General features: G+C 42.2%; 1 protein-coding gene across 1 annotated transcript in view; it reads right to left on the bottom strand.

Annotated features, from left to right (window-relative positions):
• Positions 1 to 1,151: 1,151 nt before the first annotated feature.
• Positions 1,152 to 18,226, bottom strand: part of LOC115091217 (cytochrome b-c1 complex subunit 1, mitochondrial) — a 34,556-nt gene continuing 17,481 nt past the window's right edge. Inside the window, exons 4-13 of the mRNA XM_029601289.1 lie at positions 13,960 to 14,089; positions 12,750 to 12,948; positions 11,865 to 11,944; positions 6,624 to 6,739; positions 6,129 to 6,272; positions 5,272 to 5,432; positions 4,245 to 4,330; positions 3,778 to 3,866; positions 2,221 to 2,296; positions 1,152 to 1,412 (exon numbers count right to left, since the gene is read on the bottom strand). Of these exons, the coding sequence (XP_029457149.1) occupies positions 1,348 to 1,412; positions 2,221 to 2,296; positions 3,778 to 3,866; positions 4,245 to 4,330; positions 5,272 to 5,432; positions 6,129 to 6,272; positions 6,624 to 6,739; positions 11,865 to 11,944; positions 12,750 to 12,948; positions 13,960 to 14,089 (1,146 nt within the window). The 3' untranslated portion in view covers positions 1,152 to 1,347. The remainder of the gene's footprint in view (positions 1,413 to 2,220; positions 2,297 to 3,777; positions 3,867 to 4,244; positions 4,331 to 5,271; positions 5,433 to 6,128; positions 6,273 to 6,623; positions 6,740 to 11,864; positions 11,945 to 12,749; positions 12,949 to 13,959; positions 14,090 to 18,226) is intronic.

The raw sequence follows: 18,226 nt of genomic DNA, 5'->3' as shown, positions 1-18,226 counted from the left end.
GCTCTGTCCTCATATAGGATACCCTTTCAGTTTTGGTCTGTCTCCATCTGCTGGACAGGAGGCTCAACCCATGGTCTGGACTGATCTGGGTACGTACAGGGAACAGTAATTTTGAGCCTCTTGGTGCCTGAACGCCTTCACTGTTCGCAGTCTCGTGAGAATTGTACGGGCCATCCTGTGGCTCAAACTCACTGAGAGCTGCAGTGCCAAAGGAAAACAAACAGCTGTTCCAAAGGCAGTGCTGGCAGCAAGCCTTTAAGAGAAGATGGAAGGAAAAGTATGTATTGGGGGAAGAGTGTCAGGGAGCTACCACAGGCCTCCAGGCCTTACAATGAAAAACATTGAATGAGAGCAAGACTAAATGTATGGCATCATATATGGAGGCTTTTTACCATCTAAAAAGCAATACACAAACTTGGACAAATGGATTTCTGAAGCTAACAGGGAGGAAACAGCCACTGCTATTACTGGCATTAGTAGCATGGGATCTGCTTAATTTTTTGGGTACTTGTCAGGTATTTGTGGCCTGGATTGGCCACTATTGGAAAGAATGCTGGGCTGACCCAGTATGGCAACTTCTTATGAGCAAAGACTGGTGCTAAATGTACTGTATTTACAACAGCATAAAAAAACTGAACGGTCGACCATTATTCCTTTTCTTTTCCATAGACTTATTTTGGATGAATATTATTAGTGCTTACGAAGGAAGGGGGGGCAGAAAGATGTACGCTGCATTAACCAGGCACAGTTGGGGTAACTGCCACACAGGATCTTCATGCAACCCTAATTAGTGACCTCTTCCCTATTCTTTGAGAAGCATCCTCTCTCAGGATATATAAATTGGCAGAATTATGATTTTGATTTCTAATCATCTAAAACACCCAAAGTAATTTCATATGGAACCAGGAATCTGAATCTACTCCTGAACAACTGGTCCACTGCCAACCTTGTACATGAACACACTTCCTCTGTATGGATGGGATTTATACATGAGAAAGGCCAAACCAACCCACCTGTACAATGTATACATGCCAGTTAATTTGATTTCAACTAGGAACAATATTTCTAAACCAGGAAGTAGAGAATTCCCCACAGGCAAACAAGCACTAGTGAGGTCAAGTACAATGAAAAAAAAACTATGGGAGGCTGACTCCATTTAAATTACATTTATTATCTCTGTTATAACGTTCCATACAGTTCAGGAAACTGAAATTTGGACACAGTCTGATATATTTTTTTTTTTATCTGCAAGCACACCAAAACCTCTGGATCATCACCCATCAGAACACAAGAGTTAAGTCTCTCTGCCACCGGCTGGATGAGCACCACCTGGTAGTAGTGCAGTGCTTAGAAACGTAACCAATACATCGCACTCCGGATACGATTGTAATCAGGAAGCTGTTCGATGGGGCCTGTGTGTGTGTAGAACACAGAACATGAATTAGCAATTGTGAATCCATGCAATTAAAAATAAAATGCTAACTCCAAGCCATTCCAATCCGTGTCTAATTCAACTGCTCCTGACTGACGAATGCTTAGGGTGTAAAACAAAATTATGAATTCAACTAACTCTTTTGGTGGTAAAGTGCTATACAGAAATATGACATTTTTCTTAAGTTCCTTCAAAATCAGACCTTCTTAAACAGAATTGCGTTTTATTTGTTTAGTGAAAAACTATTTAAGCACTCTCCTCTGAAACTTATAAGTTTAGTAATAACACTGATGAGGAATCAGAGGAAAGCCATTAAAATAATCTGAGTTTGCACAGCTGGTCATGCAAACAAATAAAATCCTTCTTTATAAAAACAAAAAAAAGAAACAAACTTCACTACTTAGACGCATTTAAAAAAGTGATCCACATCAAGAAGAGCATATATGACCCTCCCTGTAAGCTTACAAAACATTAAATAAAGACAAAAAGGCGATAATCTGAGGTCACCCAGCTCACTATGTGTCTGAAACATCTTAAGGTGACTATATTATATTTCACTTTAATGGTTTTCATGACATAAAAATAGAATGCTGCCTGGCAACTTTGCACCCTAGTCCTGTATCTCATTTTTCTTTAAAACTAGATTTTCTAAAGGCACTAGAGTAACGGCATTTATGGGAGAAAAAAATTACAAATAAAATAAAACCTTACAAGAAGTATATACATTGTAGGAATACTGACTAAAAATACAAAAACAAAGACAGATTGATAAGCACCACTTCACTTACCAACAGCAGCAACAGCTGGGCATCTATCATACAGGTATTTAGAGCAGATGTCCTGTACCTTTCTAGCATCCACAGCCTGCCATAAAATGTTCAAAAACAAGAAAAGTAGTGGTTCAGATACAATTTTCACCTGGATACAAAGCCCAGTGAGCTCATTGTCCAGTGTAATATCCATATTTTGTTTTAATCAAACAAAACCAAAATAAAAAGACAATCATTTTACTGTGATGTGACAGGAGTAAACAGAAACTACCATGGAAGAGAGATAAGAAAAAAATGTGCCCAAAATTCCGGCCTTCTATTTCTATTGCTTGCCCAACCCCTGCCCATTTTTTTTTAATCTGCTTGAAAGAAAGAACTTACAAAATAGAACTTAAATTGTGAAGCTTCATTACTAAATGCAACCCACAGTATAACCAATACACATGCTTAATGCAGCATAGAAAAGGACTCATAATACCACAGTTAAGGAGTGGCCCTATACCCTTTCTTTAACCTGTATGGGACCAGGCATCTAGGCTGGTACATTTTAAAACCCATAAGCGAGAGAGCTCTGAGGACGGGGACCCTGTTGGGTAGGATAAGAGGCAGAGCCCAGATGGGAAGATGAGGCCACACAGCTCCATCAGGAGAAGGCAGCTCCTGAATCCTCTCTGGTATAAGGTAATGGTGGAAGTACACTGCTGGAGGTAAGCAGTCTACATATTTGTATGCTGAAAATTGTAAATAAAGCTGGAATTTGTAAGAAGAAAGGCTAGAGTCAGTGTTGTTCCTGCTTCCAGCCTAATCGGCTATTCCACAACTACCTACATAGACACAGCAATCACATAATTCCAGCAGTCTGATAAATAAGAACTTGTGCCATGGAAGTGAGATCAGCGAGAAACCCCCCCCCCCCCCCCAAAAAAACTTTAGAATGTAATTCAAATTCTGGTATCTGATACTTCTCACCCTGATAAACAGGGTCAGCAGCCAAACAGTCTGTTTGGATTTTTAGTGTGGATCTCTCTCTCATACAGGACTCTCACACCTAGCCACTAAGTTACACATTGGCCTCCTTTACACTTAGGATATGTATTGATATACAAGATGCATTCCATGTAATATTTTTCCAATATAATGCATTCAAAATATGAGCAAAATTTGATGGAGTGTAAAATGTTTAACTGCACAGCACAAGCTACTAAAAAGCACCACACTTATGCTGAGAGGGGAAGGCCACGTATCTCCCTACATTCATATTTGAAGGAACAGTAATATATGCAATGAGGGCAGAAAGGGAGAGCAGTTTATTTTATGTATTTATTTCCAATTGTTATGGGCTGCACATGATTGTTGAGGAGCAGTTTATCCAGCTTATACCAATGCAGTTCAAGGTCTGAAAACACACATGGACAGATATTCTCTAATAGGAGCTAATTCTCCCTGGAATATACTCATCTTAAAAAGAACCATGGAATCATCTTTTACGTAGAAGATTTAGCATTTCATAGTTCTGATCAGCAATACCAAGGGCCAGCTAGCTCAATTAATATGTACTCATTAGCTGATACATACATCGATTTGGGCATCCCATTCTTCCAAAGAAATCCGATGTCCATAGTTCAGGATGTGGCGGCCAATATCTTCACATATTGGAGTAGTTCCTATGAAAGATTTGATTTTCAACTGAAAACTTTGCCCCCAAAACAGCCCTGATTGCACATTTTTATAAAGCTTTTCACCATTTCATTCCATTATGAATAGACTGGAATGTGAATTATGGAGGAGACTACAATAGAAGGCTAAGGGTTAAGTTATGGGAAAATATTAGCAATACTTGGGCCTCAGCCAAACTTTTAAGGAGCAAGGTGCAAATGTACGTTTTTAGCAGTTTTTGCAGTGTTCCCCCCCCATCTTCTCTCCAAAGGCTACTGTTCCCCTTCTTTATGGTATAGCATGTCAGGTTACAATTTTTTTTTATTGCTTAGGATATTTCTAAATCTAATTTGACTCACTAGCATTGAGTAAAATCATACACATACCATCCAGCTGAGCAACCAGGGCAGTTTTCAAGGCGTTCTTGGCTCTGTTCACCTCATTCTCTGTGACACTGGTACACAGACGCATCCTAAACAGGAAAGAAAGAAGTAATAAAATGCACACTCTAATCCCCCCCCCCCCAAATGAATCTATGATGAAGAGATTATTATCCTTCAATTCTAGGAGAACAAGCTTCCTGTGCTCTACCGCATTTGGATAGCAAAATATGACCAAACCAATAGCAAAAGACAAATTATTTTTAAAGATTTATAGCCTGTCTCTACAGTGTTCAAGATGAGTTACAGTAAAAACATGAATAAAATAGGCCATAGACAGCAAAAACTAACATAAAATAGTAATGATGGTAAGTGCTATAAAAACTGTATATAAACTAACCAGCAGCATTGCACAAAAAAGCATGTCTCAATAATTATAATTCTTCCTGATCTGATAATCACAGCTGGGACCTTGTCAGATTTACAGTTACAGATCATCCTGGTTTATTAAATGGTCAACAGTGCCCTATGTATTTACATTAAAAGCATTCTTAAATAAAAAGGTTTTTAAAGCCTTTTTAAAACCCGTTATATCTGTTAGGTGTCTGATGTGATCAGGAAATGTATCCACAAGAGGGAGCCAGCAACTGAGAAGGCCCAGTCCCGTGTGGGCTAGCTTCAAAGAGGGTGTTTCTAAGAGCCCATGAACATGAAAAGAACAGCACAGATGCAACAAATTTAAATACCTCAAAACATGGCATGTAGGACTGAATTGTAAGACCACTCCTGAAGTAGGCTAGGAAGCATGTATATTCCAGTTAACCAAGGACGAACCAAAGATCTGAGAGTATCTCCTCTATCACTTAACATGGGGATTGTGGCAGAGCATATTTCGTTAGCATAATACAAAATCCTCTGAATCAGCAATGTATAATTTTGTTATTAGTGCATCAGCTTGTTTAATCTCTGCTCTGTTAAGCAGTGCTGGCTAATATGGAGCCAAAAGCTTTGTGGAGTGCTGCCTTCCACTCACCATTCGCCCTGGGATACATGAAGCATGTCTTCTATGTTATGCTTATCAGTCACAAAATGTATTCCCAAAAGTCCCGTGTCAGAGTAACAAGTGTTGAAGGTCTGGAAACTTTGACACAGTTTGTGCTGTGCAGCAATGCTAGCTAATCTGCTGGAAAGATTCTGGAAAGAAGCCAAACAGTAAAAATCACTAAAAAAAACCAAACCATTTATCAGAACAAAGTTTATAGAAAGAATTATATGTACCAATACTACAAGAAGCATCCAGCCATTTTACACTGGAATCGTACAAGCTGGACCTGTCCTTCGGCAACAGCCTGATTTTATCTATCAATTTCCACCAATCTATCAATCAATTTCCACCAATTTATCTATCAAAATCCACCCGGCACACTATGGCAAGAGATCGGCAAGAGATCGGGCATTCTCGACAGCCGGACCCTCACTTTGGAACTCCATCCCCATGAATCTTCGCCTAGAACCTTGCCTACCAACTTTCCGTAAAAGATTGAAGACCTGGCTTTTCAAACAAGCCTTCCCGGACAACCCATAACCACCGCCATTTCCTTTAACATGGTTTCCATCTGACACTGTAAATTATTATTAAGTTATTTATCTTAACCCCATACAGTTCTTTCTTACCCCCCTCTGTTCTACTTTCTCTTTCTCCCAGTTATGCTACCCCAGGTTTTTTGTAACTGCTCCCCTTGCACTAGTTATAGTTCTACTGTTAGATGCACCCCTTGTTTCCATGTAAACCGGCATGATGTGACCTGTTCATGAATGCCGGTATATAAAAAATCTAAATAAATAAAATTTATATTCCACTTATCGCAGTACTATACGCTTTCTGCTTACCTTGCCTCCTCCATAGGTATTGTCATAGTTTCCAATTAAAGAGTTGGCTACAAGGAGAGCAACATTATCTGGACTAGTCCAGCTGGGTCCCTCAACAGCAATAGCAATATGAGCCAGTGGTAAGGCGTCATCCCGGACACGAATCTGAAACCCATACAAGGTACAGAGATAATAAACATATTAACACAAATAAGGGCCACAAGGCCATTGCAGTCTGCCTGGTTTTTTTCCTAGTACAATAAAGGATGACCTACATCATCTCCACCTTTACAATTACTTCCCCATCACTAATGATACGTAAACACACACACACACACACTAAATAAATAAATAAATATATATATATATATATATCTCACACTATTCTCATTAGTGGCATTTTAGCTGAACTACCAAAGGAAGCATGACATGCTAGTCAAACTATTTATCCCAGTTCAACTACTTGCAGCTTGCTTGAAGATTTCTCTCGCCAGAATGAATAAAAACCCTGCTCACCTCACTGCCAGTGAAGCGACAGGGTGCAAGGAGTGGCACAGCATCGGCCTCGTATTCAAAGGAAACACCACCAAAGTGCCGCTGTGCAAGATCATGTAGCTCCTTGTGATGGATACCTGAGAAAGAAAGGGAGCGAGGGGTAAAAGATGAATACTAACGCTAAAGATCTGAACAGAATTTTTAAGCTTGTTAAGTAGGGAGGTCTACTTCAATGGGAAGTTTGCTCACCGTGGAGCTGTTTGAGCTATAGTCAGGATTTATATTGCGATAACTACCGACAAAAATAATCTTCTGAACCTGATAAGACCCAAAAAAGAAACACTTCTCTGCACAACATGTAAGCAAAGAAGAGGATGAAACCTAAAAAGACATGGAACTAGTTTCTTTTTTTCTCAGGGCATTGATTAGATCCTTCCCATCTGACACATTTAATAGAGAGAAACTGTTTTTAACATGTGATGCATGGTGAAATTACTGCTTACCTGATAACTTCCTTTCATCTAGAACAGTCAGGCCAGTCCATTACCAGTTGGTTATGCAGTCCTACCAGCAGATGGGGACAGATCAAAAGCTCACCGTCACCCTTCATATACCTCCATGCTGACATCAGCCTTCTGGAAGTTCAGCAAAAGCTGTTGACAACTTTAAAACCATAAAAAATTGTCACTGTTCATTTTTTTTTATATTTCCAGAATAAGGAAACAATATCAAATAGTAGAGTGTGGTAAACATTGGAAAAACCAACCAAAGGCATGGTACCCATGGGAAAAAGGAAAATAACTCCTTCCCCCATACTCACCAAGACCGTGGATACTTACTGCACCCTCCATGGACAAAGTGCCAAAAATCTAAAACACAAACAGAAGGTAGCATTGGGAGGGAGCATTGACTGGCCTGACTGTTCTAAAGGAAAGGACATTATCAGGTAAGTAGTAATTTCACCTTCCTCTATGTCCAGTCAGGCCAGTCCTTTACCAGTCGGATGTATCAAAGCAACCCCCTCAGAGCGAAATGCTGCTCGCACTCCACGCCATAATGTCAAGGCAAATGAAACCTCTTCTTTACCTGGACTTCCAGAACAAAAGAGTGCCAAGCCGGCCAAGCCAACGCTTTGCAAATCTCTGACAGAGATACCAATCAAAGGTCCTCCCCTGAAGGAGCGTGTGCCCTCTTGGAATACATCTGAATCTATTTTCATAAAGGCTATTTTGCCTCCACTTATGCATACACGATCCCTTCCTTAATTCATCATGTGCCATCATACAAAAACAAAGAGATGGTCCAAACTGCTAAAACTCAGTGGCCATCCTGAAAAAACCATAAAAGCTGTCTTCGCGAATGAAGGAATGAATGATTGTTTGGTAAGGAAGGTTACAGTTACAGAAAATTAAAAATGGGTACTATGGATATTGTCTTTATTCACATTGCTTGTTCGGTGTCAATGACCTGCATGTCCCATCAATAAAAAAGATTTTGGAAAAAAAAAGCTGTCTTCGCACATCTAAGGGACAAAGTAGTGCAGACTCTGTCACATTCACTGTTAACCATTCTGATGGCGAAACCGAATGGCGGCACACAAAACACATTAAATAAATAAATAAAATTCCCCTTACTGCCTAGTAAAGACAACGAAATAAACGGAATCATGAGGAAGCCTATTTATTTTTTTAGAAATAAAAAGTACTGTGCAAAAAAGAATCTTAAGCACAGAAACCATGAGAAAAGTTTCCCGACCTGAGAAAACCTGTCACTCTGAAACCCGTCTCGTTGGTAACAAGGAAAACCATCTTGAAGGGAACCCCTGTAATAGAGGAGAACTGTAACTCCAACAAAAAGAAAGAACCAGATTAAGATTCCAAAGGGGAATAGGCATCCAAATAAATTGATCAGAAGTGCTTGACCCCTCAAATGGAGCCTACCTTGAATCCAGCTCCTTTAACCAGAGACAAAGAGAGCTGCCACCAACTGTGCCCTTAAAGTATTAAAGGCCACTCCCCTCAAGAAGTCCTCTTAGAGATATATCAAAATAATTGATATAGAGATTTGTCCCAGTACACACCAATACCTGGAGAACGAAATTTAAATCTCTCTCGTTTACGTGCGTATAAGGAGAGTTTTGAATTTCCTTACTCCCAACAGTTTCGTTACCACAGTGTGCAAATCTACCTGCTCTACCAATCATGCCCATTCAAGTAAATTCTTGCAAGCCAGGAAACAGAGAACCATTGTCAAACAGACAAAATAGATCCGCAAGAAAGGAACCCAAAAGAACTGTGGCCCAACAGACAAAATAGATCCACAAACCAGTGTCTCTGGAGCCTGGAGCCAATCAACTTCTGAAGCCAAACCAGGAGATACCCAAAGAACCAGATCTAGATGCCCCACATCCTTTGAATCCCTCTGCCTATCATGGATCAAGGTTCCCCCTCCCTTCTGATGGGCATTGCTATACCAGGCCAGCCAATGCCATCTGATCATGAATATCTCCTGCAATGAAAATGACAGCGCCTTTTTACCTTAGTGGTGAAATAAGAGGCTCGCACATGCTCCTTGCCCGCTATGCACGACACCAACAAGGCCAGATATGTCTTTACCCACAGAAGAAGCAGATCCATCTGCAAGGAGACTTGCGGGCTCCGGATTCTCCTAGATGGTTTATTTATTCTAACATCACTGTCTTAGCATTCTGCCGTGATGCCATTAAATCCATGTGGGGCATTCCTCATCTGATCTGAATGAGACGCTTTGCTTCCTCTGTAGCTCCCACTCTCTGGGGTCTAGCCTCCTTCGACTGAGATGTAGTCTACCCTGGCAATATGAGACACCGCCAGGAGTGACAAATGCTGTTCTGCCCAGCGAACAACTTCTGGGCTTCCTAAGCAACTGCCCGACTCTTGGTTTCTCCCTGCCTGTTGACATAAGCCACTGTTGCACTGTCCGACAGAACCCATACTGGCTAACCTCGTAACCGTGGCAGAAAGGCAAGCAATGCAAAATGTACCGCTCGCTTCTCTAAACGACTGATTGACCACAATGTCTCCTCCTTCGACCATTGGCCTTCCAAAAACTGATCTTGGCACACCGCTCCCCAACTGGTGAGGCTGGCATCAACCGTCACTATCACCCAATTTGTGAATTCTAGCTGTACTTCTTGACTCAGATTGGCCCGATCAAGCCATCACGAAAGACTGAACCTGGTGTCCCCCCTGAGTGGAAGATGAAACTCCTCCGACAACAGATTCCAAAGGGAGAGAAGAGAACCCTGTAGAGGTTGCATATGAGCAAATGCCCAAAGAATCCGTGCCAGTGTGGATGCCACAGAAGCAGGACCTGCAAATAGTCCCAGACTTTGGGTACCAAAAATCCCAAAAGGTAACAAATCTGAGATTGAAGTTTTAGCATCCGGTCCTCTGTGAGAAACATCTTCCCCACTCGAGTGCCGAAACGAGCCTCCAGGTACTCCAGGGATTGAGACAGTGTGAGCTGGCTCTTTGCTAAATTCTCCATCCAGCCCAGAGACTTCAACATCTCAAAGACCTACTACACTGACTGCCAACAAAGTTCCACCAACTTTGTTCAAATGAGCCAGTCGTCCAGATATGGGCCCACCAGTCCTCCAGTCCTCCTTCCCTTCTGAGCACTCCTGCCGCCACCACCGCTGCTTTGGTGAAAGTACGAGCAGTCTCCAACACAAAAAGGAACGGTACAAAACAAAGTGCTTCCCCAGAATAATGAATGTTGTTCCAGTCTCACTACTATATGTATATAAGCCTCCATCAAGTCTAGGGACGTCAAGAACTCTCCTTTGTGTACTGTCACTGTGATCGAGAGCAGAGTCTACATCCGGGGTATCTTGAAGACCGACCATATTTACCTTTTTAAAATCCAAAATCTGTCTGAAGATTCCCTCCTTTTTTGGTACCATGAAATAAATGGAATGCCTTCCCATTCCCTGTTCCTCTGGAGAACGGCACCTTAGCCCCCAGATGTTGCAAGCGGTCCACAGTCCCTTGAACTGCCATCTTGTTGGTGTGTAGGGCACATGGGGAGGCGATGTAGGCTTCTTGAATCAGACATGAAAATTCTAATGCATAACAGTCTCTTATCACACTTAGGATTCACTGGTTCATTGTAATTTCGGTCCACTCCTCGTAAAAATAAATAAATTGGTAAATAACCCCCGATGGCTGGAATGGAAGAGTGGACCAGCTTTACTTCATTGTGACTTGGCTCCTCTAGTCCCTGACCAGAGTTGTCCCGGGTTGGCTTCCGTCCAACAAGAAAGGACTGCCCCAAGACTGTGCTCTGTCTTTGGGGCTCCAAAAAGCCTTATTTTGGTGATTTTGGTGAAATCTATTATTCCGAATACAGGAATAGGTGGGAAAGGATCTTCTTCCACCTTTCGGCATGTCCTCTGGCAACTTTGGATTCTCTGAGATGCTTTACTATTTGTTCGAAGTCCATTCCAAACAGGTATCTGCCCTTGAACGGCAGAGCTCTAAACTGCGACTTGGACCATATATCAGCCGATCAGTTTCTCAACCAAAGCAGTCGCCTGGACAACACCATTGCAGCAGGAGTGCAGCTGTCAAAACCAAGGGCATTCTACATAGCACGGTACCCCGTGGCACAGGGGGCCAGTCTCTCATCCACTGCAACACACACTGCACACGTAGTTTATGGTAAATGACAGTGGCTAGCTCAGCCCTAGGTTATGCACAATCACTCCGAGGTTCCCTACTGAAAAAACATCATCTTCGAACTGTTATTCCACCTCCATCCTGATCACTTCCTGCCTAGACTGTTAAGGAACCTGCAGGCAGTTGGAAATCTGAGGCAGACCACGAGTCCGTTTCTTGTTTCTCAATCGAGGACTAAAAAAAACTGCCCAGGATAAGGAGGAAACAAATGCAGGAAGATCCAGGACTGCCAAGAAGGAAAATCACTGCAGCACATACCACTCATTACAGTTCATGAAATGAGGCCCACACTCCCCTTCTCACTCTGTATGTCCAACACATCGACCAGATCTCCATCTAGCACAGAAGTTTTAGCGGGAAGAACTGGAGCAGATCCCATGATACCAATAAAAGACCTCTCTATACAGTCTAGAGAAGAAAGGCATGCTTCAGTTATGTTACTCTCATGAAAAGGAAAACCACACTGAGTGAACAAACACATGCAAACAGGCAACAAATATCCAAAGAAAAATAAATTCTTTGTAACTGGCAAACTCCTCACCTCCCGCTGCAGCCAACACCATGCGAGGAGCCTTGTAGTGTCTATTGATGTACTCAAGTAGATCTGCCCGAGTAAGACTCCTGAAAGAGATGTGAAAAAGTACTTTACAAACATACTAAGGAAAAGAGAATGAAGACACCAAAGCTCTCTGTGCTATTCTTGTTGAGTAAGGATTACCAATACTGTCAGAGCTCCATCCCCTTTGAGGCCTAAGTGTATTACATCTATCGCATGGGCTCAGAAGGACATGATCATCTGAGATAGTCATTAAGAGGGTGAACAAATCTGACGGCAACCGGAGGTTTGTAGTGGGTTTGGCAATCAAGGCACAAGATGTGTCTGTACCCACTGTACATCAACAAAATAAACACAGATGGATGAATTAAAAAAAAAAGTGCTTTTTGATAGTTTGACACCAAAGGTATTTTGACTTTTACAGACTGATTTCATTTTTGAAAAACATACAAGGTTTTGTACTGTTACAAAAATTGTGAAAATGTTTCCAGCAAAAGTTAAAAAAAAAAAAAAGAAAATTACACTCTTTACCTTACCTATTCTGCTATTTTTAATACTTAAATATCTTCTTTTTAAAAAAAAAAGATGAAAAATATAAAAAATTAGCCTACTGCTATTTCTGCACACCATTTCTCTTGTTTTTTAAATTATCAACTTTTTCCTATTTTCTGCCTTTTGTGCAGAAATTTTACTATCAAAGTCTTCGACAGACAGTTCTAAGAACATGCAAATTAATAGAAATGTGAAATGAAAATTCTACTTCTTGCACATCTGTAGCATCTGGCTGTATTCGTCCCTTTCAAGCACATTAATATATTCAAAATATCTGATTAACTAGTGTACAAGCACTCAGCTGCTCTGAGCACTCACTTGGCATTTGCAGTGGGCCCCAAGACAGAACGTCCAAGAGGGGTTCCCTGGTAAGCGGTGGCATGAAGGTAATCAAAGACGACATCCTCCAGGCAGCTATCAAGCTCCTCCATTTCCCGAAGGATAACTTCACGCTCCTTTTCTATTTGAGAATCTTCTAGGCTGCAGTTCTGAACAACATCAGCCAATATTTCAACAGCTGAAAAAGATAAAACACTTGTTTTTTGGCCCAGCAGTTTCCGCCTACTCTTTTGAGCTTCCGGTTCAATCAGAACTGTGCTGTAGCACCATGAACCTTCATCTTTAACTAATCGGGATTTTCCCCATTTTCTTCCCTCCTCCCCATCTAGCCCCTCCAAAATATGTGCATCTTGAATCTGGCCAGAAGAGGCAATCTTGTGTAATAATGGAGACTTCCTTCCTCCTGCAGCTGTGAATGATTAGTCTGCAGCATATCCAGACCTACCTGGCTGGAGGAGGAGATGCCCAGTTCAGGAATCAAACCCAGATTTGCTACATAGCAATGCACAGCACTGCCACTGAGCCACCAAACTTGGCAACCCCCAGTCATTGTTAACTAAAAACTGACCACTGTGTAAAATTTCAAGTCTACACAGAAAGCAGTAATATCAAATACTATCTCAATTACAAAAATATTTTTATATTATTATAATTCAAGCTGTCCCCAATCAAGGCATGATCTATGCCTGGAGAAATACCATGACTTACAACAGAGCAGTATCTGATTAGCGCATACTTGTGTATGATAACCTCTGTAACAATGTAGTCAATATGGACCAGATGCAATTTGTATCATACAAGCGGCATACCGGGACATTAATCAGCACTTCTGAAAAACCACAAAGTCCAGCGAGTGCAGTATTCAATTAATGAAATGGAAATAGCATAAGGTTCCATATTCCCATCTTATTAACCTCTCACCAAAATTCTAGTCAATAAAACAATGAGTCAAAATTTGATTTTTTTTTGCCATCAATGCCTAGCATGACTAGAGCTCATTCCATTATTCCTCCTTTTCTCAAACCCAAACTAACAATTACAGAAGTGAGACCCAGACACTTGCAATCTGGCAGCTACAAAGTTCACATAATTAAATGTTAAAAATCCATTTCCCTACCCCGAGAGAAACAGACTCTCTTTCACCAGGTACAGGGTAACAGACATAAATCATTCTGCACAATATATATACCTTTGGGCAGGTCCTTGGACAGTGCTTTCATATAGACTGCAGTCTGCTCACGAGAAGTATAGGTATTGAGGTGGGCACCCATGCTCTCCACTTCTTGCTCCAGGGCTGCCTGAGGACGCTTTTTGGTGCCCTGAAAAGAAACGAGTATAATATTGTTTCTAAATACTGACAAGGCTGAAAGGAATACACAAATCACACATCACTGTTCCTTTCCTACTGCATTAAGCAGTAACAGTATAAATTACTACTTAGACTATACTTAACACCTTCTAAATTGAGGAAAATGGGAGGGAACGGCTAACCCTTCTGCTGAAGAGGATGCAATAAGGAAGTAACTTCTTCTGCATAAGGTGGAAGTGTGAGAAAATTAAACGATTTTGGATTCTAGTTTAAATAAAGTATTGAGGCAATGTGTGGAAATAAGTTAAAAATGGATCTTAAATTAGACTTATCGAGTTACCCAGAATGTAGGTATTGACTGAGGAGAAACAAGATGCTTATTTTGTGTGCCTGATTGCTAGATATGCATTTAGTGAAAAACTGGAAATCAGAGAAAGGGTCAAGGTACTTGGAGTGGATCTTCAATATAAGAGAAATTATGATGTATGAGAAAATTACGATGTCTCTTAAAAGGGAACCTCATAACTATAAGGTCTGTTGAACCCCATTCATGAACATGTTCTGTCATGAATTTGGTGATAATGCTGGCTGCAGCTTGGAAGGAGGAATGTAGTAGAGACAAGATACTGACTTTGGTTTTAGTGTATTGGATTTTCTTTTAAGTTTGTTTTTTCCCCAGTCGATAAGCAGGCTGAATTAGCCATGCTGTCTGGGACGTCCTGCGGGCGGCCCCTAGGTGGAGCTTCTCTCCAAGTTACAGAGCTTTGACTCTGTGCGCCTGCACAGTTCTTCCCACACGATTACCAGTCCTCCTCAGTCTTTTTTTTTCCATGCTGCTAGCCGCATACGGATTATCTTCTCTCCATTCTCCTCAGCATCTTTCACCCAGATGAAATGCTACAACAGCACTTTTAAGTGCTATCATAGCTCCCAAATTGTTAGGATTCAAATAATGCCAGAGTGGCAAAGTTATGTCCATAACTATTGCTACCTCTGCCTTAGCCCGGACTAATATCAGTCCAGTTGCAGGGACTGTGGGAGGATGTCACCCAGAGCCCAAACGTAACGGGCTCAGAAGATCACAAAATTGAGGGAGGAGGATACATAGACAGGATCCTATGCCCCCGCATCAGAGTGTCAGAACGTGGTAGTCCTATCCCTGGCTTCTCCGGCAGAACAGCAGCCCTCAACCAGGAAATTTTACCTGGCCTACAGGAAGTCCTATTACCAGAGATGTCCCTTCAGGTCATATGTATCCTACCGCCCACTGGCATATCAACCACCCAGACAGTAGCCACTACAGTCACAACTCAGAGCTAGGCCAAGAGTCCAACATCAGTAGAGACAAATTGCAGGGCAACAACCAAAAGCCACAGCAGGGTTTTTGAAAAAGGCTGGGCCACAGCTACAGTTATCAATGGGAGGCAGACCATCCAAGTTTTATCACTCTTGGGAAGTGATCACATCGGACCGTTGGGTATTAACCATCATCAGCGAAGAATACAAATTCAACTTCAGAACTAATCCACGCCTCCCGGATCTGGTCCCTACAGCACGAGACCAGGGACAGACATGGCTGTTGCAAGAGGAGGTGGACTCATTGCTTCAACAGGCAATCCAAAGAGTACCTCTGTAATGTCGCAGCAGGGGTTTCTATTCCCAATACTTCCTTATTCTAAAGAAAACTGAGGGGCTCCGCCCAATTTTAGATCTGCGGGCCCTCAACAAGCATATTCGGAAAGAGAAGTTCAAGATGATATTCCTCAAATCCATCCTGCTGTTCCTGCAATTCGACGACAATGTGCTCACTGGACCTCAAAGATGCTTATTCCCACATACCAGGGCACCATTTGTCCTGGTGCTACCTGTATTTCCAGGTCAGTGCGCAGCACTACCAATACAAGGTTCTCCCCTTTGGACTTTTGTCTGCCCCGGTAGAAATGGCCCACTTAAAGAAAAAAGGAATTTCAGCTGTTCTCTTATCTGGACAATTGGTTTCTAGTATCGTCACAGGCGACTACCCTTCAAGCACAATTGACGGACATAATAGGTTGTTTAGAAGGCCTGGTAATCATAATAAACTACAAGAAATTCAGCCTTCAAAAGACTCAAACTCTCCAGTTTATTTATACATTTTTATATACCGACATTAGATCAAAGATATCACATCGGTTTACAGGTAACAAAAAAGGAAATAAGCGGGGGGGGGGGGGGGGCACTTATTTCTTACAGTGAAACATTTTCTTTAACAGTACAACGAAATGAAACTTGAGGTTTAGCAATGGGATAATGAAACAAAAAAAGGAATATAAAAGGATGAACAGTTATATGTGAATTCTTCTAGCGCAATTTAGAGGAATTGGATAACCTTAAAATAATACGTGGTGGAGAGAGCAGCATGTGACCGGGGACAGGGTCGGACAACATGCTAGGAGGGGCAGGGCTAACAGGAAGAATGATAGGATGGTTGGGAGTATGCTCATTGGGGGAATGCTAGCCTGAAAAGCCAGGTTTTTAGGTGGTTTTTGAAGAGCTGTATTGATGGTTCGGATCTTAGTTGAGCTGGAAGGCTGTTCCATAGGGAAGGTCCGGCTATGGAGATTGCGCGCTCTCTTGCCGTGGTTAGATATGCTTCCTTTGAGGTAGGGATGTGGAGGAGACCGGTATTAGAGGATTGGAGGGTTCGTTGCGGTGTGTGGTATCGTAGGGGGCGTGTTTAACCAATCCAATTTGTCGTTGTTGAGTGACTTGTGAATGAGGGATAGAACTTTGTGTTGTGCCCGGAAGGCAATGGGTAGCCAGTGGAGGTCCTTGAGGATGGGGGTAATGTGATCAGACTTCTCTTGATTTGCGATGGATCTGGCTGCCGCATTTTGTAGTAGCTGCAGAGGTCTGACTGAGGCTGTGGGTAGGCCGAGCAGGAGTTTATAGGGACAAGCATAAATACAATCATTAGCAAGGCATTCTTCCCTGCGGCCAGAGCTCAAACCTTTCACACATTAGCAACACGGTTGGAACAGTGTACACACCCTTCAGCACGTCAGAACTTGACCCTTCTAGACCACATGGAAGCAGCCAAATATGTGTTACCACACACTCAATTGCACATGCGCCACCTGCAGTGGGGTCTCAAGACTCGATGGACCCAATTCGCTCAGCCTTTATCCAGAAGGGTGAAGCTAACCTGGGCAATGAAGAGGGTCATACCCTGGTGGCTATCTTCAGCAACTCTGTCAGTAGGGGCCACGTTTCGCAATCTGGTGCACCAGGTTGTTTTAATCACAGATGCGTCAACAAAAGATTGGGGAGCCCATCTATGACACGTAAAGTCACAAGTGCCGTCCTAGAGAACCCAGCAAATAAATTTCCTAGAGTTGAGGGCAATGAAAAACACCATCCACACGTTCCACAGCCAACTTCGTGGAAAGAACGTTATGATCCACACAGACAAACAAGTGGCCATATTCTACATAAACAAAGAAGAGTTAAGTTCCTGGATCCTCTGCAAAGAGGCAATCCAGATACTGGAATGGGCAAAGGTGCACTACATATCTTTGCAGGCGACCTACCTCCCAGGAGTAGCAAATATAGAAGCAGACAAACTCAGCAGGATCTTACATCCCCATGAGTCAGCTCTCAACCAGGAAGTAGCAGATGATCTCTTCGTGGCATGGGATCTCCCATGCATGGATCTCTTCGCGACGATACACAACAGGAAGGTGCAGAAGTTTTGCTCGGTCTATCCAAGTTGGGAATGATTCGCACAATATGTGTTCCTCATCCCATGGATGAAAGGGTTCTTCTATGCTTACCCGCCGATTCCATTAATATCCTGGACAATCCAGAAGTACATTGCAGATGTGGTGGATCTCATCCTCATTGCTCTGGCATGGCCAAGACAACCTTGGTATGCCTATCTAGTTCGACTATCTGTCGTTCTTCCTATCTCGATCTGCTGACTCAGGAAGGGGACAGCCTGTTGCATCCCATGCGCTTCTCCCTTCAATTCACAGCGTGGAGATTGAGAGGGAAGTATTAGGCCACCTGCAATTGTCAACGGGAATCCAAGACATCTTAGTGTCCACAAGGAAAGCCTCCACAAGGAAAAATTACCAGTGCAAATGGCAGCAATATATGGCCTGGAGTG

Source organism: Rhinatrema bivittatum, chromosome 4 (genome assembly GCF_901001135.1).
Source record: "Rhinatrema bivittatum chromosome 4, aRhiBiv1.1, whole genome shotgun sequence".
In the NCBI taxonomy this organism is placed as follows: domain Eukaryota; kingdom Metazoa; phylum Chordata; class Amphibia; order Gymnophiona; family Rhinatrematidae; genus Rhinatrema; species Rhinatrema bivittatum.
Note: the sequence above shows the minus strand (reverse complement) of the source record. Positions and strands in the feature narration are given on the sequence as shown.